The 24,306-nt window shown below is 45.1% G+C and overlaps 1 protein-coding gene across 2 annotated transcripts in view; it reads left to right on the forward strand.

Moving 5' to 3' along the window:
- LIMD1 (LIM domain containing 1) overlaps positions 1 to 23,626 on the forward strand; it is a 32,812-nt gene extending 9,186 nt beyond the window's left edge. For both annotated transcript variants that reach the window (XM_058808070.1, XM_058808076.1), the window contains 7 exons: positions 1,398 to 1,499; positions 12,534 to 12,601; positions 13,571 to 13,633; positions 14,987 to 15,117; positions 16,247 to 16,298; positions 16,988 to 17,056; positions 18,016 to 23,626. In XM_058808070.1, coding sequence (XP_058664053.1) covers positions 1,398 to 1,499; positions 12,534 to 12,601; positions 13,571 to 13,633; positions 14,987 to 15,117; positions 16,247 to 16,298; positions 16,988 to 17,056; positions 18,016 to 18,153 — 623 coding nt within the window. In that variant the 3' untranslated portion in view covers positions 18,154 to 23,626. The remainder of the gene's footprint in view (positions 1 to 1,397; positions 1,500 to 12,533; positions 12,602 to 13,570; positions 13,634 to 14,986; positions 15,118 to 16,246; positions 16,299 to 16,987; positions 17,057 to 18,015) is intronic.
- The last annotated feature ends 680 nt before the right edge of the window (positions 23,627 to 24,306 follow it).

Genomic DNA, 24,306 nt, shown 5'->3' on the forward strand with positions numbered 1-24,306 from the left:
GGGTGGGCCCACAGCCAAGTGAGCATTTCATTGGTGTAGGATTTGGACAAAACAAAGTAACTAATTATTCTTTGCAGCCCTCTCTGCAGGTTTGTGTCGGTGTGGACTCTGCCTCTGGGTGCAGTGGGGCTTGGCACAGCACTAGGATGGCTTTCAGCGTGCTGGTTGGATGCACAGAGAGCCAGGGCTGCTCTGCAAAAACCTGGGGAAACCAAGTGTCTGCTTTCCAGCAGCCATGTGTGTGCTACTGCAAAGGACTCCTGAGTGGTTTTATCCCTGTGGTGTGGAAACTGACCGCCAGGGCTATTGGCTGCAGGAAGAAATTGTTACTCACCCTGGCAGTGCAAGCCTGGTGCTGCCAGAACTGAGTTACTTTTCAGCGCTGTTGTAAGCACTATGGACTTCTTCCTAACTTTCTCCAGACTTTTTAAATTACTCTGGAGCTTGCAGTGCCCCAGAAGAAGTGAAACTTTTTTATCATCCTTAGCATAACTAAGGATCTCCGGCAGGATGATGCTGTTCCTCCTCCTGGGCCCGTAGGAGTGAGGTGTGACTCACAGTCCCTTGACCAGGGATTTTAAGAGCCAGGATTAATTGGTCTGGGTAGTGATGCAAGGTGAAGTCACATCAGAGTCACTACAGACCAGAGACAGGAACACATAATCTGTTTTTCCTTCACACTGCCCCTTACTCATTTATTTGCTCAATCAGACATTCAAATTTCTCAGTTAGAGGTAGCTGAAGGGTAGTGCTGCTTTAAAAACAGCCTGTCACAATCGCAGGGCAATGCCTGAAGTGAGTGAAATGGCTTGGTGTCCCATTTCCTTGTTAAGAGAGGTAGGTGTCAGCTAGTCTGGCTCTGTTTTGTTGGGGAGCCATTAGGGCCTTCAGCAGGCACAACTAGGGTCTGAAATGGATGATTTAAAGGAGGTAAGTAAAGAGCTGTGCTTTCCTCACATCAGTTGTGACCAACAAGCTTATCTTATACAATAATTGCCAGAAACTATTGTCTATGAGGAGCTCTGAGCACCCCTTACTGATACTCACTGCTTTTATGAGGGTCCTTAAAGGTCCTTAAGCAGTTTTAGATGTATATAAAAGTTGTCAGGAAGGATGGGAGAAGGAAGGAGATGTCACTGTACCTGGACAGGATTGTTCTTGTGCAGTTCATTTTTTTGCAAAAGTGTTTCACTGTGGAGGTTTGATGGCTGTCATGACCACTGCTAACAGCACCTCTAAGGGCAGGTGACAGTGGTGTCACCTACGTGTTGTGGCTTCAGTGAACCACATGGTCCTAAGCTGTTCAGCCACCATGAGGAGCTAAATGTGCTGTCACCCAACCAGTGTCCCCAGGCACCCTGTTGAGTCCCACTTGTGACCTCTCTTCTCTCCCCCAGGTACCTGTGTGAAGTGCAGCAAGGGCGTGTATGGAGCAAACCAAGCTTGCCAAGCCATGGGCAACCTCTACCATGACAGCTGCTTCACCTGTGGAGCCTGCAGTGAGTATCCCTGGCCTGGTCTGATCCCTCAGTATCCCTGGGGCCAGGCCCTGCAGCAAACTCTTCAGGGTTAACATTTTTTCTGGTGTAAAGGGGGGAGAAAAGAAAGCAGTTGTTAAACTACCTGCCAGCTGGAGTCTGCTGCAGCTCTGTGACTTGGTGGTGGTGGTGTTGCTGTTTGTTTTTGAATGGATTGTTGCAAGGCATGTAGAAATGATATTTTGGATTGTGCCAGGCTTCTGCCTTCTGGTATGGGGGATGGTTGTTTTCATTTCTCTGCCTCTCTGTTATAGCCACATTTTCTTACGAGAGTATTTTTTCAAAGTGGCAGTGAAAATGCCTTAGCTGGCAGTTTTTTGTCTCAGCAGGCTTTACTTTTCAGATGGAGCTGCTGCAGGGTAAATCCAGTGGCAGCGTTTTCGCTGTGTGCGTTATCTTTTACTTGCTAAAATAATTTTGTACCTGTGAAATACCTCCAGTTAAAGCATGTAAGTGCATGAATGTCCCAGGTTACATATCTTGCTTGCTCTTTCTCCAGGGAGATGCAGCCATGCCCTGAGATAAGGGGCATGTCTCTGCCAGCTTGGTTTATGGTTTTTGCAGGGAGGGAACTGGTTACTGTGCAAAGGTATCAGGCTGGGAGCATTGATGATGAGCCCTATGAAATCTATCCAAGAAGCAGAGTTAATGGTTCAGCTGGCCCTGCTGAGCTCCCTGTGGGTCACTTTGTCAGACCCACATCTGGTGGTTGCTGGGCTGTATAGCAATGTATGGATCCTCCTAAGAAGCTTTTCCAGGAGGTCTGTGATGGAGCTGGAATGAAGAACTGGCCACTTGATTTTAAACCGTGGCTGTGTTTGTAAGACAGTGGTTTTTCTGTTTTGTTTGTGTTTAACTCCAGTGGTAGTAGTGTATTTTTAGAAGTGTAGCTGTGTATGTGGTGGCAGAAAAAATAATAATCTTCTGCTGCTTTTGTATATATGAGTTTGGTTTTCCCAGATGAGACTGAGGGTTTTTCCTCCTGAGTTGTATTTAGTTATAAACTCATCAGGACTGCATGTGTTTTATTTGGAGCTGTAAAGTTGGAATAAATATAGAAAGATGTGTATGCTTTTTAATAATAGCTGAGCCCTGAACTATGCCCATTTCCCAGCTGTCCTACACCAGCTGTCCTGCCTCACCTATGTTTTTCGTAGAGTATTTCACCATCATCTGACTGAAAATAGGAAAACTGAAAAGAGAAAGTGGTTTTTGCATGTAGTGGCAGTTTCCTAGAGGCTCAGAAGTCAGCTGCTCACTCTTCTGTCCTTTCTTAGACATTAATTTGAGATTAATTTGTGTTCTCCCATGGAGAGGTTTCCTGGCTGCAGCCAAGGCTTTGCTTCAGTTACCTCTCACCCTCTAGGGTGAGGCAGTCTCTGAACTGCCCTTGCACCCAAAGCTCCTGTTAAAAATAATCCAGCAGCAGGTTTGAGCTGTCTTAAATTTCTAAAATTACTACCATACAACTGGTGCTTTAGAAAGAAACACTTTTGATCCTCCTTTTAAAATGAATTTTACAATCTTTATTTGGAGACGAGTGCTGGAAAAGTAGTTGTGGTTGCAGAGGTATCCGTGGTTACGTCTGTTTGTTTGTCTGTGTTTGGTTAAAAATTAACTTAATCCCATTTCTAATGAGGTGGGTTGGTGAGGGTTGAAAGAATAGCTATTTGCTGCTTATTTTAAAAGTCAACCCTTTCCAAACATTTCCAGTGCAAGATGTAAAGGTGGGCATGTCAGGTGAGACTTAGAAAGATGGAAAGAAGCCAAGTTTAGCAAAGTGAAGCCCATTTTCTCTCTTACCCAGGCTGTAACTGAGAAATGTGCTCAGTAGATGTGCTGGGGCAAAGGGTTTCAAACTGAAAGTAAAATTAGAAAACAAGGCTGGTGAAAATTATGGGGAGGTGGGGAAAGAAAGGGGTGTGGGAGCAATAATGATATTTCCCTCAGTAGAAAAGACTGTATTTCAAAACAAGATAGAAAAAGGGAATGCAATTCATGGGCATATAAGTGAGAGCCTAATTCAGCTTGTTATATTTAGGAGAGTAGTCATGAAAGATAAAGTCCTTCCCACTGTGGCAGTGGCCATACTAAAATGGAAACTGGAGGCAGTGGCAGCTGGCAGGATGGCATGGATGGATGGAGGGGAAGGTGTGTGGTGGCATAGCATTCCCAGCACTCCAGAAAGAGTGATGCCAGAGGAAGGCCCCCACAGTTGTGGGTGTTTTCCCTCATGTGCACAGACCTCTACAAGCAGCAAGGTTTGCAAGAAACCCTTCAGTGCAGGGGGTGGTTTCCTGCACTGCCCCTGCTCACTCGCTCCGAGGCTTTGTGGCCTTACCTGCTCTGGGCTGACTTTCTGCTTCATCAGACCTCTGCACTGTGGCTGCCTGGGGAGGTACAGGACATCCTGCCCTGCACTCAGGGAGGAAACCCACTCAAGAGGAATCCCACCTTTTGTAGCCCTAAGTAATCTCCCAGCCCCACAGACCATCAGTTGCTGTGGGGACAAAGGGCACACTCTGTTGTTCATTCAGAGAGGACACATACCCCTCTGCAGCCTTTCTGTCACCTGTGTCGCTGCAGGAAGTGTGATGAGGCCATTTTTGTCTGCCAGAAAAATAAATACTTATTTGGTGTTGTCTTTCTAGTTGCAAAGCACATCTTGAGCAGCCTGTGTGGAAACTCTGGTTTCTAGTTGAAAAGTAAGTAGTGCTTTTAAGGTCAAGTGGAGTTCATCTTGGACACCATCCAGTACAAACTTGACTTTGAGAAGTCAAGGTTGCCCCTCATTTCAGTCCTAAAATTTCTTCTCTGGTGGAACACTGAATATCCCCCACTCCAATAAATAAAATATACAAAATTACCTATTAAGGTAAAGCATATTGTCCTCCAGATATTTATAACCACTGTCCTGCCGTTCTCATTTGAGCAGGGATTTCTAATTTTGCTCCTAGCTGTATTTGTGTCCAAATGTGCATTGGTTTTCCCCAGACAGAAAATCAAGAGGGTCTAAGAAGCAAGGGGTTAGGTGGGGGGTGATACCTCATATAGTGCCAAATTTCCTTCACCCTCAGCTTCCCAATGCACATATGTTCAGAGATTAATGATAGAGCAGTTTGTTGAACAGGGCTGTGCACACACTACAGGGTTCAGTTGGCAGGAAAAAAATGTAATGTCTTATCTGAGCCAGTGGCATGTAATGCAGAAAATTTGGCTTAGAGGTCAAAACAACAGATTTAGAATTATTACTTTGGCATAAATGTCTCGTTTATCTTCTTGTTTGTTACAGGGCAGAGGCACAAACAAGGCAGTCTGTTGCAGAGAGGGAGAGGGAAAAAGCTTCAGGTTCTTTCTGCAGGATTAGTAAAAAATGAAATTTGCTTTACAGGAGGGCTATGAAAGTAGGTTAAAAAAAAAAGGCCTCCAAACACCTTGCGCTGTTTCCTGCAGTCTCAAGGTGTCTGTTTCCGCCTTGGGGTTTGGGGTTTTTTTTACAGCTTGTTGGACACAAGGTTGCAGCTATCAAATGGTTTGTTACACATTAACCATTTAAATAAAATCTGTAATTTATACCTCCTCAGAGGTATAAAAAAGTATGTGTCTCCAGATGTTGATATTTACAATTTAGGCAGTAAAGAGACCTTACAAATTATGTACTTTTAGCTAGACTGTATCACTCTAACCTTCTGTGTTAAGTTTTAGTGTTTTCTCTTGGATTCAGCCAGGCTTGTATCCAACTGCCACAGGTTGCCTGGAAAACAGACCTTTTTGCTCTGCTGGAAGTGTAGTTTAGAGCAGAAGAGTCTTGCACTTGAACCACTTGCTCCTCAAGAGGAAATCTGAAAGCTAAAAACGTGCAAGGGAAATGTTGGAGATGGCTGGGAAGGAAATCAGTAAATGAGGAAGGAAGTCAGAAAGAAAGAACTGATTGCAAGGTGATTTGAAGGAGTGTTTGATGTTGAACTACAACATGAGGGCCAAAGTGAGGACCAGATTTTGACTCCTTACTGCAAAGAGTTGGAAGCCTTGCACAGATTACAGAAAATGGTTGCTTAGATTGCAGGAGAAAAGGTTGGAAGCCTTTACTAGATTACAGAATCCAGTCTTTGACATGTCAACATCACTTCATTACTTTATTTTTATTTTCTGTTTTTGCAAGCTCAGATTAATGTTGATATCAGTGCAGGGGTTAGGCTGCTGTTCCAGTGACACACTTTGGAATCACACAGGCTGGCTGCCTCTTGCCACCCTCTGGGTATATCTATTTTATATTCAATATTTCACAACATAGTTGTGTTTAGAGGTGTCAAGGGTCGTTTACTACATTAGGTAGCTAAGCTATCGAAGTAGTGTTTTCTGCAAGCATAACCCTCTGCTTGGCCTAATTAGTCTTGCTGCAGTGATTATGAAGCATGGCTACTTAAAGCAATGCAGCTCTTGGTGTCTTTGGGCTAATTATATGGAGTAAACATGTCCTGTATTGGTATGTAACTCCTAGAAAAAGAAGGTCATGGTTTTTATTGGCACAGTTTAATAACTTTACAAGCAGAAAGTCACCGTTTTCTGCCCATGTGACTTAATCCCAGACAGCAGGATAGTAAGCCTTGCCAAGTGGATTTCTCCACGGCCACATTTATGTGTATGGTTATTTTCAGATGCAGAAACTGCCATCTCTTCTGATAGAGGCAGAACTTAGTGCCTATAATTGGATAAAAACCCACCACACCAATCAACTTGCTTGAGAAATGTGCACATCTTCAGAGTGGAGAGTGCAAAGCATTGTCAGTAATCCACCCTCAGCATCCCTTCAGTAAGATTATCATGCTAGAGTCTGCATGCATTGTTCATGCATAATAAACAATATAATTTTTAGCAAAAATCATGTCAGAAAAGATTCAGGTGTGCTTGGATTTACAGTTTAGGGGACAGGCAATTCATCAGTACATTTTTCTGCTTCAGTCTAAATGGCTGTTATGTTCTTGCTGACTTTTTGTCTTCAGTCTCAGCTCACCGGTGAAAAATCCTATTGTTTGTCACAAGAAGTGCTTGCTATAGATGAGAAAAGCCAGGACAGATTTACAGTAAGGTGACAGTGTTTGTTCCTGTCCTGGCCAGATTTCAGGGCAGTAGTGATACGAGGCCTGGGCTGGAGGGGCTTTGGCATGGATCAGGTGTCCTCAGTAGATATCCTTGAGGGAAAGGTGCAGATGTTCAGCTCTACAAGGGGATGGATGCAGTCAGGGATTTACCAGTGTAATAGTGGTTTCAGTCAATTGCATGTGTTTTAGTGCTGGCTGAAAGTCTGAAATCATCAGGACAATGTGAGGAGGAAAAAAAGGTTGAAATCTTTTGTGGAATAAATTGCTAGTCCTTCTAGTCTTTCTGTTTTATGATGTCGTCTTCAAAGTACTGTTTTCTGTAAAGAACAGGCGTAGGATCAATTTGTGCTGCAAAGATTCTAGTGGGTTTCTTACAACATTTTAATGATACTGTGACTAATTTTCTGAGTAGTGTCTCAGTAAGTAATGAGGCCCTTTCCATAACCAGAGAAATTTGAAAATACTTTCTCATGTCATTTCAACATGCAGTTAATTCATCGAGGTCACAGAGATTGCCTCCCCCTCCTTCCTCCTCTGAGGCTCTGTGTTTCAATGAGTCACTAGGTGACAGGGTGGGAGGCCAGCTCTTGACAGCCACCTGGTTTTGGTGCATTTTGGGGAGCTGGGCAGCCATCTCCAGAGTGATGCAGAGTGGCTGAGCACTGGGATGAAAACCAGTTCCTGAGCAGGGACAGTCTGGATCAAAGGCACTGCTTTGTCCCAGGGTGACGGTATTTTACCTCTTAATTTTGACACTTCTAGGGGTTTTCCCTAAAATGAAGAACTCATGAATATCTTCTTGCAGTGGTTTGCCTGATGGCAAAGGAGAGGTGTTGCTCAGTTGTGTGGGGTGCTGTGGTTTTGCAGTGTTTCTGGCTGGGGATCCATTTCCACCCTCACCTGTGCTTGTGTTGCCATTAGAGGCAGCTGACCTTTCTTGCATGTGCATGCTTTTGGCTTTCAGGCATCAGATCATTTCCTGAGAGTTTTGAGGAATAAAGCAACACTTTTTAACAGCAAAAAACTGCCACCAAGTCTTTTGCTTGAGTTTGTTTGCTTTTTTTCCTGCCTCAAATGTATGGTGAGAGCACAGAGCATGCAACTGGTATAGTTGAGAGAGACTGAACATCATAAAGGGTAATGGAGTTACTGTGTCCCAGCACAGTTTTTCTTGCAGCTATCCTATCCTCCTGCCCATGGTTTCAGCAAGACTTTGGTTTGTCCTGGAATATCTGCCATTTGCCTGATTTGAGGATGTACAGCCATTGAAGTGACCCTTTCATGCAGGCTCAGTTCTAGAGCAGATTGGAAATATTGACGCTTCTGTGTCAGCCTGAGTGCTGCATCCAGCTTTAATGGTGGCCAAGAGAAATGGGAGAGATGTCAGAAATGAGGCAGAGCTGTCTGATGCCTGACCTTGTCTGCTGCACATGGTGGGACACCGTGCTGCCTGTCAGCAGAGTGTCCATGGTGGGCTCCCAAAACACACGTGCTGGCTGAATTTAACGTGCCATCAGTAATCACATAGCCAAATTTATTTTACAGCTGTGGCACTTGAAAAAGCACTGGTTTTTGTAATGGCAGAGGCCCAGGGCTGTCAGTGTGGAAGGGACCCAGGAGAAGCTGCCAGTCAGCAGTGATTTTTGCTCATCTGCTGTGCAGATACCACAGGGAGTTGCATAGTGCTTAGATAAGTGATAAGTGAAGCCTGCACACTGCCCCTCCAGCAATGCAGCAATCCTGGTTGTGTATCTCCATAGAGCCCTGGGATCCAGACATGGCCCTGTTCCATTGTATGCATTGACAAGCTATCTCTTGTCTTTGAACATGGGTTTGTGACCCCATTGTTTTTAATAAATAATGGAAAAGCAACTTCAAAAGAGAAAGTTAAGTCCAAATCCCCAGCAAGCAAATGATGGATCTCCCAGGATCCTCCTTGCCAGGGACATTTCAAGTCTCTGGTTAAACTCTCTCTGCGTGGTCTTCAAAAGGAGAGAGCCATCATTTGAGAAAACAGTGGACAAAAGCACTGGCATCCTGGGAGTGCAGCCTGGTGGTATGCCTATTATCAGCTGCTTAGCAAAGTGTGTTTATTTTAGCACAAAGGCACTGGTGACTAAGCTTGAAATATTTTGAAATTGGTGCTGAAATGACCTCGAGGTCATCCTGAAGGTCCCACAGCTAAACAGACTAGACAGACATGTGAAGGGATGAGCAGTGTATAAAAGCTCAGGGCTCAAACTTCCTGTCAAAAGATGATCAAGATACCTTGTAAAAAAACTGAAGACAGTAAAGTTTAAATGCCAAAGAATTTTAATTGTCTGAATCTTTTCGGGTGTGAGATTAGCTAAATTCAGGGTGAAGCAAAAGTGAAATACAGTCAGGAGCCAGCAGCATAAGACATGTAGTAGAACAATTGATCCTGAAAGCAGCAAACACACCTTAAATATTCCTGGGTTTGTCAGAGGATATTTCATCATGATACATGTTGAAAGTAGGCATTTATCAATATGTGATTCCGTATATGCCATTTAACTTCTCAGTCCATCCTTTTGGTGAAAGTAAAACAGCATGTCCATGCTCGGATGAAACCTGTGCCAGCCTCTGCAGGCACAGTCAGAAGCCTTGCTTTTGAGAGGGCCTGGTTTAGTTCAAGGCACTGTCCCATGGCAGGGGGCTCAGTGCAGGGACAGAAGTCACTGCCACCCTGCTCTGTGCTGTGGGGCAGTCCCAGTGCTGTTCCCTTTACTGCTGTGGCTGCAGCAAGGACATGCATTTCCCAGCTCCACAGGGACAGTCCCCAGCACAGCCTCGGAAGTGAGCTCTTCCTGCATCTTGCCTTCCCAATTGTATGATGAGAAAGTGCTTCCTCATCTCAAAGAGACACTGGGGAAGTTGAGAGCAGCAGGGAAGAAATGGGCTGTGGTTGCATGAACCACTCCCACAGTGGCTGCAGTAGCACCTGGTTACTCATGGGTTTTGCTGATTTCCTTTTACATTTATACCAGAAGCCTAAAGAAAGTCATGGAGAACTAAAAATAGTTAAAATGCTTCCCTCTTATCTGACAAAAGTAATTAAATCATCCCTGTCCTGCCTCAAAGTGCTCTTGGTGTCAGCAACTCTTCAGGGACTCACGTGATACCAACAGCCAAATTATAAATCCCTTACAAAGGTTTATCCCTCTGCTGAATGAGCTTACAGCAGAAGCCCAGACATAGCATGCTGGCTGTGGCACCTTCACTGAAAGTCTGTTGCCATCAATCTTAACCTGCTAATGTCACCGTGTTAAAAATACACTGGGTGCAGAATGGCTGGTAAATGCTTTTTTTGTCACCGTGGAAGAATGATGGAAGAATGGCGTTGTGGCAGTGATCCAAACCTCATCCCTTCTGTTGGAATGTCTGCTGCTCATGCGCCAGGCCTTGATCCAAAGAAGTGTTTCTCTTTGCATGGCCCCATGTGTATGTTTTTCCTCACCACTGTCAGCTTGTCTTTAAGGAGACACATTGCATGCAGGTGGAAAGTCATTTGGGCACCTGCCCGTTGCACTGAACTGGAGCCCTTGCTACCATGTAATTTAAAACCAGAGTTAAATGGTTTTGTTTGTTTTTCATTTTTGGGAGTGCCAAATCCCAGTGTTGCATTTCAATCAGTGGAAGATTTTCAGGAGTACTTCTTGCTGCATTAGCAGCATAAGTTGTTAATTTGCTTAGGACCACCCTCGACAAAGGTGATGCAAATCTCAGGTATTCCCATGCCTCTCCTGTCCCTCCTCAGAAACTGTGACTCTGGAGCTGCTGGTGAGCATGCCAGGCTTACCTGTGGACAGGCAGACACACAGGTAGGGTTATCAGGCAAATACACACCCTGGGTTATAAATCACAGAGATTACGTGTCCCAGATTAGATACTTTCTATTTTGAACTCTGGGTCCTGTTTCAGTTTCAGCAACCTTGGCAACAGAGGGTGGATGAGAAAAATCAAAGTGGGACACTTTCAGGATTGTCAGGTTTTCTTCCATGTCCTATCCAATGCCTGCATTGATGCAAGGATGGGCTGGTGCCCTGGGTCATCTCTGACCTTCAGGTTACATGGTTGTCCCTAGGAGGGAGTTGAAGAGAATGGGGGACAGTGACTGTGACAGGGACATGTGCTTTTGGCTTCTACACTGCTCCAGTAAACACAGAGCTGAGCAATGCCCACAGTTTAACCCCAAAGTTCCTGCACATGCAAACAGGGGCTTGTTCCTTGAGAAAACACACTGCCCTGTCCTCCACCTGCCCTGCTGCCTGGGACTTGGACTGGGCACTAAGGGCTGCTGATGAAATGCTGGTCTGGCTCAATTCACTAGCAAAACTTTGGAGCTTCCCTGGAGCATCTCCATTTTGGTAGGTGCTCCATCGAGACAGTTCCCAGTGCAGCATGGGGAAGTGAGCTTTTCCTGCATCTTGCCTTCCCAATTGTATGATGAGAAAGTGTTTCCTCACCTCTAAGAGACACTGGGAGCAGTCCATCCCAAAAGTGGGCAGGGAGAAGCTGAGAGCAGCAGAGGAAGAAATTGGCAGCAGGAGTTGTTTCCCAGCCTGAGGGTGCCCTCTGGCGTATGCAGAAAACTGTAACATTTGTTTCTTGAAAACCCACTTGTTTCTCGGGTTTACTTGGCTTCCTCCTTTCCCTAAAGCCTTGCAGCCAGCGTGGTTCTTCACTGAAGGCTGCCAGGTGGGTGCATACCATAAGGTGACCCCCAGTCCAGTCCCATGTGATGTTCAGATCTATGCACCCAGCAGCTGACAATCACTTTTTAAATTATGCTGGCCACATTCAGCATGTCAAGCAGGAGGCTTCTGGGCCCCAGTGTCTCAGACCCAATTTCCTTCCAGCAGTGCCTGGTATGTGTCCAAAATCAGCCTGCAGCAGGTCCTGCTCCAGCTGTGCCCAGGCAGTGCTGCTCCCCCTGCCCTGAGCTCTGTCTCCTGGCACATGCTTGGGGCTCCAGTGCAGAACCATTCCAGTGCCAGGCTTGCATTTCAAACCCTGGACTCAGTAGGGAAACCAGGCTGCTAAGAGGTAGGAGCATCTTTTTATAAACAAACAAAACCTAGCCCTTTTTTCTTGGGAGAAGTTTAGGAGTGGTGGCAGTGTGAGCAAACATTGCCATGATTACATGGAACTGAAAACAGACGGTGAATGGGAGGCATAAACATGAAAGCTGAAGTAAATACAAATCCTCTCCATATGTAGAGTCCTTTCTTGGAAAAACTGTGTCATCTTGTCTTGATTATGACATTTGGATTTTTTTTTTTTTAATAGTTTCAAAGCTTTTTGTTGGCAGCTGCAGTAACAAATGTGCTGGTAGGTAGCAGAGAAGCTTGTTGAGTGCTTTGGTGTTGGAGCCTGCTGGGGCAGAGTGAGTGCTCAGGTATTGCAGTGCCTTGTCTGGCAGCTGCTGCTCATAGCAAAACAGTAGGGTCATGACATTTTAGGGAATTAAGTGTGTGTCACTCTCTGTATGCCCTTTCTTCTTTCCTCCTTGCTCCTTTCCTTGGGTGTTTTCCAGCATGAGTCAGTGCATCCTCCCTCACTCTTCGCAGAGTTACAACACATGGTAATCTGCCAGGAGATGGTCCAGGCTTGCAAAGCTCCTACTTCCTACCCAAAGGTGGGACTTCCGTCCAGATCCACCAACTGGCATTCATCAGCAGCCACCAGTGGAAGAGAGTTTGGCACGCTGGAGTCTGGGAAGACCCATGCTGGGGTTAGGTGCTCTTTTCCAGCTGTGACATATGTCCTTGGATGTCTTCATTGTTGTTTGCTTCTCAGTAGCCAGGTTTTGATCACATTTTCTCCTTGCTCTCTACTGATCTTTTTCTTATCTCTGTGTTTTTTTCCTTAGGTCGAAAGCTGAGAGGAAAAGCCTTTTATTTTGTCAATGGAAAGGTGTACTGTGAAGAAGATTTCCTGGTAAGCACTCAGTTGACTCTTGTGATGAGACCTAATGGATATCTTTCTGTTGCCCTCAATGGATTTTGTGTGAGTGTACCTAAGCATGAAGCAACACCCCAGAGCTTTTTTTTTTTTTTATCTGCACCTCCCTTCTTGGCTGGTGCAGATAAAAATCCATACACCCCAGATAAAAATCCATACACTACCCCTGAGTCCTGGTAGATGAAGCCTTCCTTGAGACTTGAAAAAGTTGTATTTGCTTACTTATTGGTGAATCCTAGTGATTTCTGTCAGAGATAGGTAAGGTCATCTTTGTTCTCCTCAGTATATTCTACATAGGGTGAAAATAAAAGAATTAAATTCACCTAAAATATTTCATTTTCCAAGTGTGCATTTCCTTCATTCAGACAGATTATGTGCTGTGTCCAAGGTGCATGGACATGACAGACAGTGTCTTATTAATAGATCTCAGGAAAAACAGCAAAAAAATTGCAGTGGGCCAGACTTGATTGCTATCCTACCAGGGAGCTGGAACAATACCACTGACCTTAGAGAATCTTCAACAGAATTATAACCATGTAACCAAAGAAAAATTTGGCTTTCCAGGCCTATATATACAGATACTACAACATAAGTATGGGATAAACACAAGCAGGTTCTTGTCTTGTGGATTCATGTGGTCAAATAAGCATGTAAATAAGTCTTATTAGTAACTGCCTCATTTGCATGTGCATTTATGGTATTTATTTTTATACTTTAAATTGGACTTGGAAGTTACAGGAACTTGTACTCCTTCTGAGCCTGGGCGCTCAGAAACACATCCACACCTTTATATAACAAAAAAAGATTGGAAAATTTAGTTTTTCTGTCTAAGGAGCACAGAAAAAGAACCAATAACAAATATGCAAATAGCACTCCACAGTACACTGTTGCTTATGCTTGAGTGGCCTTGTGAAATTTTAAGTGAATTCTTTTCTGTCCTTGCAGTATTCTGGTTTCCAGCAGTCAGCTGACAGGTGTTTCATTTGTGGTCATTTGATAATGGACATGGTAAGTGATAATTGCTTTAGGAGAAAAAACTCCCACAGCTTTTTACAAGAATGCATCAAAAGAAAAATATATTCATATCCAGTGCTGTCTGTTATCATCTGGTAGTTTGCCTAGTGTGAGACTGGTATCAGAAGGAAAATCCACTGAGCCTTTTGTTGATTTTTTCAAGGAAGTGAATCTGGCACCCTAGTGTACATCATGCAGAGACACTGCTCTGCCTGTTTTCAGTGGGTGTTGAAAAGCAGAGCCTCCAGGTCTTTCATCCCTTTTTTGGACTTCTCTGGACAGTGTATTTGTAATCCTGTTGATGCTTCGTGCTCAGCAGTGTCGTGGCTCTGCAGTGCTCCCTTGCTGTGAGGCATCAGTGCAGCTCTCTCAGCCTCTCTGTCCTGCAGTCAAGCTGTGGCTTCCCATGTGTATTCTGCATTAAGTCACTTTCTCGTTGTTTTTTGTGGGTGCTGATACTCTGGGGAGCAGGTTTGACCCAGGGTGTGTGATCCAGACCTCAGTTTAGATCTGTGAAGCAGGATTAGCCTGCAGCAGGTACCATCCATTCCAGATGTGCATGGGGTGGGGAACACTCAGGGGATCAGCATTCAGTTATAGGAAGTTCAGAGGGAGACTGGTATAGCTGGTGGTGTAAGACTACAGCTGAGGCAAAGAAATTAGGAATTTCTGGTTCACAGCATGCCTCCCAACATTTTCTAATGCTTATCATTAATTATCTTTGTTTGCCTGCTTACACTGGAAAGCATTACAATTGGAAGCTGTTTCCTACTCAGAAGTCTGATCCTTCTACTGACGGACCATGGTATTCCAGGTAGTGAATTGCAGCTGTTGAGTTCAACACAGTCTGAGCTGTGTTTCCATAGTCTGTGCTAATTAGAAAGCCAGGCAAGCAAGTACAAAGCCCTTCAGTATGTAAGGAATTATGAAAACCTAGCAATAATACCAGTTTCAACTTCTCATGGGGAATATAAAAGTGTATTTCCTTTGTTCAGCTGATACATTGTGCCTTGTGATCTTGCTAAGTATTCTCTACTTGTTGACTTCAGAAATTATTTTCTTTAAATTCTGTCACTTCTATCCTTTGTCATGCTAAACACCTTGACTGAGTCTCTAAATTGTTTTAGTACCCATGCTAATAATTAATATCTCTAGAGTCAGGTGCTGTGTATTGATTTCAGCTGCCCTTTCCATCCTTGTTAACTGATTTTTCAGATGAAACAGGGGAAAAAAGACACTGCCCTGCTGATGAGTATGCAGTATTATCTGGTGTAAAGCTGTGTGTTTACTATTTTCACCTTAATTGGCTCTTGATGTGCATTTTTCCTTTCTCTTGCTCTGTTGCAGATCCTGCAGGCTCTAGGGAAATCGTATCATCCGGGCTGCTTCCGATGCGTCATCTGCAACGAGTGTCTGGACGGTGTGCCGTTCACTGTAGACTCTGAAAACAAAATCTACTGTGTCAGGGATTACCACAAGTAAGGGCAAAATAAACAGCAGTGATGTTCCAAGCAGCAAGCCTCTAATTTAGCTTTTCAGCTAGTTAGGAGAAAATAGAGACAGAGTTAGAAGTATTGAGGGTGGGACTAGATCCTAGAAATTCCTCCTCTCTCCTCTTATCCAGCTGTTGACTCTTTCGTAACTCTGATGAAGCCAAATAGCCTCTGGGTTTCAGAGGTTCTCTGCAAAGCAGAGAGAGTGAGAAATAGTGCTCCTGAAGTGTTCAGTGATGTACAAAATTAGTCTGCTTTAAGGTAAGCCTGTGAATGCCTGTGGAAATCAATGTGATTTACTTTTTGAGTTGTTGAAGGGCTGAATTAGACTTTTAAAGAACTGCCACTGAATCTGCAAAGCAAAACTTTTTGCCAGTTCTAAATTTAACAACTGATAAATCCACTTTAAAAATCACTTCTTATTTAGACAGTAAAATAAAATGGCTGTGCTCTTGGCTGGTAGTTATGGTATTAGAGCTGCACACATTTTGTGTGTCCTTCTGGCTTGCTTTGGTCCTCTCTCCATTTTCTGAGCAGGGAGAGTATTAAGTGTTGCTCAGGCAGCCCTTGGAACTCTTCTGTGTTGCGCCAAGACTAGAGTTGTTACAATCCTGTTGCCAAGATTAGTGCCATTGCATGCCATCATTATCCGGAAATAATTAATATTTCCTTGCAATTTAATTTAATTAATTATTGTGTTATAAGGCCTTAAGAAGCTGTGCAGTCATGTGGCATTTTCTCAGAATTTTTCTGCCCAGAGGCAGAAATTTTTCTCCCCACTTCTTTTAATGTACTTTTCTGGGGACAGTCCTGCTCAGTTCCTCCTCATTTTCTCTTCCAAATCTCTCAGGAGCAGCCAAGAATTTTATAAGGAAAATTTGTATTTTTTCTGGCACTAAGTGTAAGATATAAGGTCTCTTTTTGCCTGATTGAGCAACGTGTGCCAAGCATTACTTAAAATAAATGCTAAAATGAATTGATGATCTCAGGATGCAAAGTTTCCTGTGGATAAGTAATTTACAGCTGCAACTTTTCATGTTATCACTGAGAACATACAGACCTCTCTTTTTATGTTGGTCCATAACTTGCCTTCAATTTTTCATTGCTCTTCCAGAGTTTTAGCTCCAAAGTGTGCAGCATGTGGACTTCCCATTCTGCCCTCCGAGGTGAGAGCCTTTAATTCCATATCCCTTTGGGGGAGGAGTGTCAGGCCTTGCTCTCTTTCACACTTGACCATGTGTCAAAACAAATGTGCTTGTTGATGGGGAGAGATGGTTGCTTCCTCTGGAGTGCAACCTTCTGGTCTAAGCTCATGCACTGTTCTTGAGATGTGACCCTTCTTTTGTTCACTGGTGAAGCTTATTGCTCCTCTGCCAGGCTGCTGTTTTCATCTACTGCAGGATCATGCTGCTGCTAGTTTTATGTTCAGGGGAATTCTCCTTTATGTCAATAGATGCTGGTGGTACTCATGAATGTCCTCTGTGTGACCACTGTGGGACTAACACATTTTAATGCTTGGAGATGAATCTTAGGCAAAACTAATTTACAATGGTGAAAAATGTGATCTGTTGAAATTACCAAGTGATTCATTTGTGATTTCTGATAGCTGTTACTGTTAAACAGAGAACATTTTTACACTTCTGGTATCACATTTTAGAGGATATCTGCAGTCAGTCTGTGATGAAGCTTTACTGTAAAAATAACTGCAAGTTGCAGGATTTATTTGTGGTCTCCATCCAGCTGTCCAAATGCATTTCCTCAACATTCATTTTGTTGCAGGAAGCAATCTACAGAGTGCATGTGTCTGATCCTGCTGTAATCCTTTGTAATTTCTGCTTTGCTCCAATGCTCACAGGGGTCTGATGAGACCATTCGGGTTGTGTCCATGGACAAGGATTACCATGTGGAATGTTATCACTGCGAGGTAGGTCAGCATCTTTCTCAGGGACTGGGCACTTAATAGTCATAACTGCTGTTGTTTTTAAGATGGAAATAAATCTCCTGCCTTACAGCAGCTGAGCAATTCAAACCTTCAGTGTGAGACCCTTTCTGTCAGTGACTGAGAAGTTTCCAGATTGAGGACAAAAGTTTTTGCAGCAATGGGTTTCAGTTCTAATTTCATTTGCCATCCGTAAAGTTACGGGCAACCAGTTAATTACTGCTTTTCAAACTTGGCAGTTTATTTGTTAATGCAGGAAACATGGTGACTTAGTAAGGTCTATTGCTGCCTTCCAGAAGCCTCCAGCTCCAGATAACATCAGTGTATCTGATTTCCAAGTCAGATTGTTGAAAAATGCTACGGTGGTGACTGATCCTGCGGGGTGTAAATTACCTTCACTCTAATGGGAAATGAATGTGTCCTTGAGGCTGGAGAAAGGATGTGGCTGCACAAGAAAAAATTCCAGGAGATGCCAGCTCTTAAAAACCATTTAGTCTGTGCAGGGCTTCTCAGAAAGCTGCCTTACTTCTGCATTGAGAATTAAAATATATAGTTGTTTTTTCTCACTGTGCTTATAATGCAGTAAAAAGAGGCCCTGACTCCACAATCTGATTTCACATCAGTACAACTGTAATGTGAAGAGGTGAATCTTACCTGACAGTGTAAGGAGACACAAGCGTATTTAAAATACAGAGGGTTGCACTTTACCACAAGATAAAGCTTATTCAATAAAACTGCTTTGAACAAATTTGTACAAGGCTGCCCATCAAAATGCCTGTGTCAGATGTTTTTCTTCTTCTGGTACATGCTGGACCTATTGGGAAGGAGCTGTTGGCTGGGTGTTGTCTGTCCTTGTCACAAAATGTCTCTCCTAGAAGCCAGACCCCAGCTGACACTGGGAGATGGGCACAAGCTCTGATAATTTGCACGGCCTCTCTTTGCAGGACTGTGGGATGGAGCTGAACGATGAAGACGGGCATCGCTGCTACCCACTGGATGAACATTTGCTTTGTCACTCCTGTCACCTGAAGCACATAGAGAATGGCACAACCCCAGCAGCTGCCTACCAGCACCACTACTAGTCACTGTGGCCAGCTTTGGGAAGCTGTGACAGAAGAGTTGTTACAGGATCCCCCTCTCCTCACCTTCAGCTGATTTCCTCTGCATGTTTTTTGCCAGTCAGCAATGTTCCTGTCAAAGGATATGAGAGATTTTTGCTGGATTCACCAAGTTTGTATGCTTGTGGGTTTCAGCTGCATCAAACCATGTCTACTTGACCAAGAATGTGGCATGTTACCTAAACTGATCAGTTTACTTTTACGTGTCTTTTTCTGCTGCCTGGAGATTCCTCTGGGCACGTTTTGGAAGATTCTTCAGTGAAAGCACAATTTGCTCTCGTGCCTATGAACTCGCATCGTGCCATGCACAATTAAAAAGCCAGAGGCTGGCTTGCCTGCCTGCCTGCTGGGGACATCCCATCAGTCTACTGTTTCCTGAAAGCACATTTCACCAGGTTCTCTGAACCTATTAGTACCAGCTTTTTAGAGACTCTCCGTTTTTATTAATTCTTTAGGAAAACAAAAGAAAGGAGTCTATGCAAAATGGCACACTCAGACCTTTCAGTTAATTCCCTGAACTCCAGTATCAAGTCTGGCTGTAAGAGTACCAACTCTCCAAGCACCAACGAGGCAATGCTGTCTGTCAACTGGAGGCCAACATCCCATTTCAAACAGAACCAAAAACTGGAACAAGCTAGGCTAAGCTACTGCAGTGACTTGGGGCCCAGGCTTGTGTGTCAGCATGACACACAGGGGCCAGTCTGCTGTGTCAGAGTCTAAATAGTGGATCATATTTGGAAAGGAAAGGTCGGGATGCTGAAAGTGTGGACATGGGAGAAATCCACCCTCATTCTTGCTTGCAGAGCTCTGTTTGGAAAAAAGCTCTCCATACACAGACAGTTGCCTGGGTTTTCCAGTTTGGCCTCACAGCTCAGCCCTCAGTCTGGCTATTCCTTTTCATGGTGTTTACCCAGAACAAAGCCATTTCATAGTGGTGCTTATTCAGAGTTTGGGGAGTGAACTTGGGATTGTTATGAAGGCTTTGTCACGCAGGGATTTAGAGCCCAGCTCCACAACCTGAACTCAGATGTGTATGTTGGCATAAACAGATTTGCTCCTATGAATAATAACAGCTTATCTGAGCAAGGGGTTAGAGAGTTTGGCCCTTACTTTCCCTTCTGCTGAGAAAGCAGGAAGGCAAATTGTTTCTTTTCTTGACCCTCCCACTCCCCCACTCACTGCTTTATATTCAAAGCAATCTGTTCCCCTGATGTGTTACATTTCTGATAGGTGTGCCTGCAGTGCATGTTCTGTCCCTACCAAAGCTGTGCAGCCCCTCATGTACTGGTACTTTTGTTTAACAAAAAGTTCTTAATTTAAAGCCTCAGATGCAGTTGGGGATCTTAACTACTCTTTCTTTGTGTGGAAAATTAGTTAAATCCTCATGTATCTATGCTGAAGATGTAAATTTGGTTCTGACTGGCAAAGGATGGGATGACATTCTTGAAGATCTTTTCAGTGTGGAAATGACAATAAATTAGCTGAGCCATGGCAGTGGGACTCCCAAAATGTTCCCATGCTGAAAACCCATTACAGTTCAACCAAACCTCTTTTCCAATAGCAGGGACGTAGCTTGAACTTCACTTGATGTAGTCAGACAGCAACATGTGCCCATCTGGAGCAGCACAGGTGTCAGGCAGCAGCAAGTCTCTGCCTGTAAATCATCTCCCCGTGGCTGAAATGTGAAACTGCCCCAGCCTCAGAGCTTGGTGGGCCTGGCCTGGAGTTTCATGGTGCCAGCTGACCATCCAGCCCTCTGCCCCATCCAGCTGCAAGTGCCTCTGCCTGTTTGCACTGCCCTTCAGGATGGGGATGGCAGCCTGGGGCTGGAGATTGGTCCTGCCTGGGAGCCATCCAGAGCTTTGGTGCAGCTTGGGACATGAATCCCTTCAGTGAGTGACTGAAAGCTCAAGGGAGGGCACTTCAGCACTGTGAAATATATCTTCTGAGAGTTTTACCTATGATTTTAGAGGAGGTAAAATTGACTCCAAATATGTGAGCCCTCCTAGAGCCTTAAATTTAGCCTCCAGATCCTGGTTAGGAAAGGGATGGGAGCTGTAAGCAGTTCTGCATCCAAGCAGGATGGATTGAGGGCAACAACAGCCAGGGCAGATTCCATAGTGCTCTCACCCCAGTGCATCCCATCAGCTTGTGTCCTGCAGCACAGCTAGGCTGGAGCAGGGAGGGGGTGTTCCAGGTGTGACTGTGATCTCAGGACTGTCGGAAGGGACTGAGGTGGAAAATAACACCAGCTCACAATCCCTAGTAAATAATTCAAATAGTCCTGGGCAGGTGGTTCTGTGCCCTGGGCTGCTTTTTGCAGTGAAGGCAACGAGATACCAACGTGTTTTTTTGAAGTGAGCTGGAAATACCAGCCTTGGTCATCTCTTGCCTCTGAAAGACCAGCTGCTATTTAGTTCATGCTTTTGCTACCTCTTGATTTTTTAGATCAAGCCCTTGTGCACGTTTTTTGGCCTTCATTTTGTAAAGATCTGAAAACACTAGTGGGACTGGTATTTTAATTTTAAACTGCAGCTTAAACTTCTGTCTCAGCCTTGCAGCCTTCCCCAAAACCTCAACATAAGCAGGAGAGAAGGGAATGGGGAGAAGGATAATTTTCTTTCATGGAAAGCCTCAAGGGCAGCAGTTTGTGGCAAGATGTCCTGCACGAGCCCTCTTTGCATCACCAGAGTTTGGCCTCTGCTCCCACACAGTGTCTTCTTACTCCTGTCAGCCATCCTCTATCCCTCAGCACTGGGGAAATGAAGTCTGCCCTACTTCCAGTTTTAAGGTCCCCTATAAATTATTAAATGCTAACACTCTCCTTTCCTGTATTTACAAAAAGAGCTGGAAGTGACAGTGTGAAGCTCTTGAAAAAAGGAGCCTGTGATCTTGTGGTTTTGAAGCTAAAGCATCTGCTGTACTGCCCTGCACCCCTGTGTGTGCTAACTTGCACTGCTTCTGTCTCTGGGAGTTTTAATTCCTTTAAGCTCAGTATTATTTCTCCCAGGTTGTGAGTGTCTGAGTCCCTGTTGATTTTCCCCAGCTCTGCAGCTGCCTGGCAGTGTGTCTGGCACAGGGGGAGGCAGGACATCCTGCCCAGAGGGGAACCTTCTCTTCCTCCCGACCCTCCACCAGGCATCTGTGGAGCTTCAGCCCTCCCTGCCTGCCTTCAGGCAGCTCCCCCAAAGGGAGAAATAGCTCTGGAGCTGGAGGTGTGACACTTTGTGTCCTCTTCACAAGAATTTCAAAAAACATGTTAAATTCCACCTGTCTTCTGGCTGGTACACATTGGGTTTTGCTATTCACATGAATCTTGTTGCCTTTTAATTTATTAAGAAGCTATGAAAACATGCTATGAAATGTTAGTCTTGGTTCCTCCCCCAGCAAGTTCTTCTGACTGGCTTTAAAGTAAGGGACCCTCGGAAGTCCCATTGTGCTGTTAATGAGTAACTCTCATGCAAATAGTTATTCAAGTGAATTCCCTGAAGCCTGCTTTCAGGAATCAGAGCTTAAAAGATTTTTTAATTCAGATCATGTTCATTCATGATGTTAAATTTCTATTGCTTAAAACACAGAAACTCATTTAAATAGGGATTTTTGCATAAGAGCCGGGGGAAAGCCCCAGCTACAGAAGCAGCAGACATTTTTGTGTAATTTAAAGTGTAAGAAGCACCTGTGATCAAAGCATTTTGGGAAGCTGCCCTGATGTTAAAACACAGGGAACAGCAGTTTCTAACACTCTGGTAAAGAGCATTTGAAAAGATCTGTGGCTCTTCAGCTTCTGAATTTCATTTGGGGGCTTTTAAAACGTTTTCCCAGTCTTTCAAGATTTAAATGCTCTTTTATTTTTTTTTTTTAGATCTTTTTACTATGAAGTGAATAGCTGCTTAGTCTGTAAATGATGATGGAGTTTCATCAGCAGTCAGGTGTGATGTGGCAGCCTTGAAAGGGGGAAACTGGGCTTCCAAGAGCTGCCATGGGTCTGGCTGGCCATTCCAAAGAAAGGATTATCTTAAAAAAAAAAAAATACCGTGTGGGCCTTGACAACTTGCTATGTTCTCACTTTTGGGGTGCTCTGTGCAGCTGTGCCCATGCACATGATGTGTGGCAGGTGCTGCCCATGGCACACCTGCCTTTCACACTGCTGTGCCCATGGCACACCTGTCTTTCACACCGCTGTGCCCATGGCACACCTGCCTTTCACACTGCTGTGCCCATGGCACACCTGCCTTTCACACCGCTGTGCCCATGGCACACCTGCCTTTCACACCGCTGTGCCCATGGCACACCTGCCTTTCACACTGCTGTGCCCATGGCACACCTGCCTTTCACACCTCTGTGCCCATGCCACACCTGCCTTTCACACCTCTGTGCCCATGGCACACCTGCCTTTCACACCGCTGTGCCCATGGCACACCTGCCTTTCACACCGCTGTGCCCATGGCACACCTGCCTTTCACACCTCTGTGCCCATGGCACACCTGCCTTTCACACTGCTGTGCCCATGCCACACCTGCCTTTCACACCTCTGTGCCCATGGCACACCTGCCTTTCACACCGCTGTGCCCATGCCAAGTGCTTGTAGGTGCCTTTTGAGGAACTTTCTGTGCATGAATGTAATGCCACGTTGACCCAGGCCTGCCTCATCACTGGGCAATACCCCTGGAGTCAGTACCTGCAGGCAGGGAAGGGCCATGACCAGATACACTTCCCTTTCCCCCATCCTGTGAGTGCCACTGGGAGAAACTGGGAAGGGCTTTGCATCTCTCATCGTGGCACAGCATTTGTTCATTTTTCTTTTCCATTTCTGAGTCCTGCTGCTCGCTGGCTGCAGTGGCTCTGGCTGTCCTCACTGAAGCTGACTGGGCAGACATCTTCCTGCCACGAGCCCAGACAGAGCTTGGAACTGCTCACCCACCCTTTTTCATAAGAGAAGCAAAGCTTTCCTGAGCAATAAAAATCCTTTCTTCAAAGCTTTCTTCCAGGGCAGCCAGAAGTTGGTGTGGCAATGCATCTGTAACCCACTCATACACGACAGGAGATGAGAAGAAACTGTCCTCACGTGCAAATCCATGGCAGAGAGTCCTGTAGAGGCAGGAATGCCCTGTGGCCCTGGTGGAGGGATGACAGGGCTGCAGTGGCCAGCCCAGCCCTCCTCCCCACGCAGCAGGTCTGCGGAGCAGGGCCAGGCAGGGACCCAGCACACCCCAGGCTCTGCCTTTCTGCATCCAGAAAGCAAATCCAGAGCCTGCCTAACGATACTGAATGGTACTAGTTATTTTATGTTTCCTTCAAAGCTCAGCTCCAGGAGACAGTATTTTAGGATTTGTGCTGGTGTAACTAACCTTAGCCTCCTGTGAACACAGCCCTCTTTTCCTCTGTGCTATTAAGTATTTATAAAGAATGGAGACCGGTAGCCACTGGCCTGTTGTGATTTCAGTGATTAAAGACAGTATCTTAAGCAACACTCGGAGTCAAGTCTTTCCTAAACTTAAAATGACTGTCATTGCCCAGAGTCCATGGTGGGGGGAGTTATGCTGTGAATTGATGGTTTCCCAACCTCTTCCTTATGCCTGTTCCCCCACCTCAGTGGCTGAGGGTGGGGAGAACCACCTCAGTGGGGTTCCTGGGAATTTCCAGTCCTTTGCAGGCAGCTGGTATTTGCTGCAGTTCCATTGGAGGCTGTCCTGCTCTGGCATCATTCTAGGGAGGCGCAGGTCCCAGGCTGAGGGTGTGGGGAGGGATTTGCTGCACGTGGGAGCAGGCTCTGACCCCAGCATGGGAGTGAGTCTCCTTTGCAGCATTGGTGGGGGTGGGTTCCTTGAGGGATTTGGATGGCATTCCCATGTTCCCATGGTGCCCCTGCCATCAGCTACCAGATGCCTCAGACCTGAAGACTGGATGTTGGACAAGCAGCACACAGCAGCTTGGAGGTGTCAGCTAAATGAAACAAATACATAGGAATAACTAATTATAGTTCCCCATCCATGGGGCAAGAAGCTACCCAAACCTGGGGCATGACGCCCAGAGAGCTGGATTTGTGGGCCAGGAGGTGCCCCAGGTTTGCTCCTTGCCAAACCCCATAACCTGCAGGATCAGGAAGGGTGGTGGACA

This window comes from Ammospiza caudacuta, chromosome 1, assembly GCF_027887145.1.
Source record: "Ammospiza caudacuta isolate bAmmCau1 chromosome 1, bAmmCau1.pri, whole genome shotgun sequence".
NCBI classification, from domain to species: Eukaryota; Metazoa; Chordata; class Aves; order Passeriformes; family Passerellidae; genus Ammospiza; species Ammospiza caudacuta.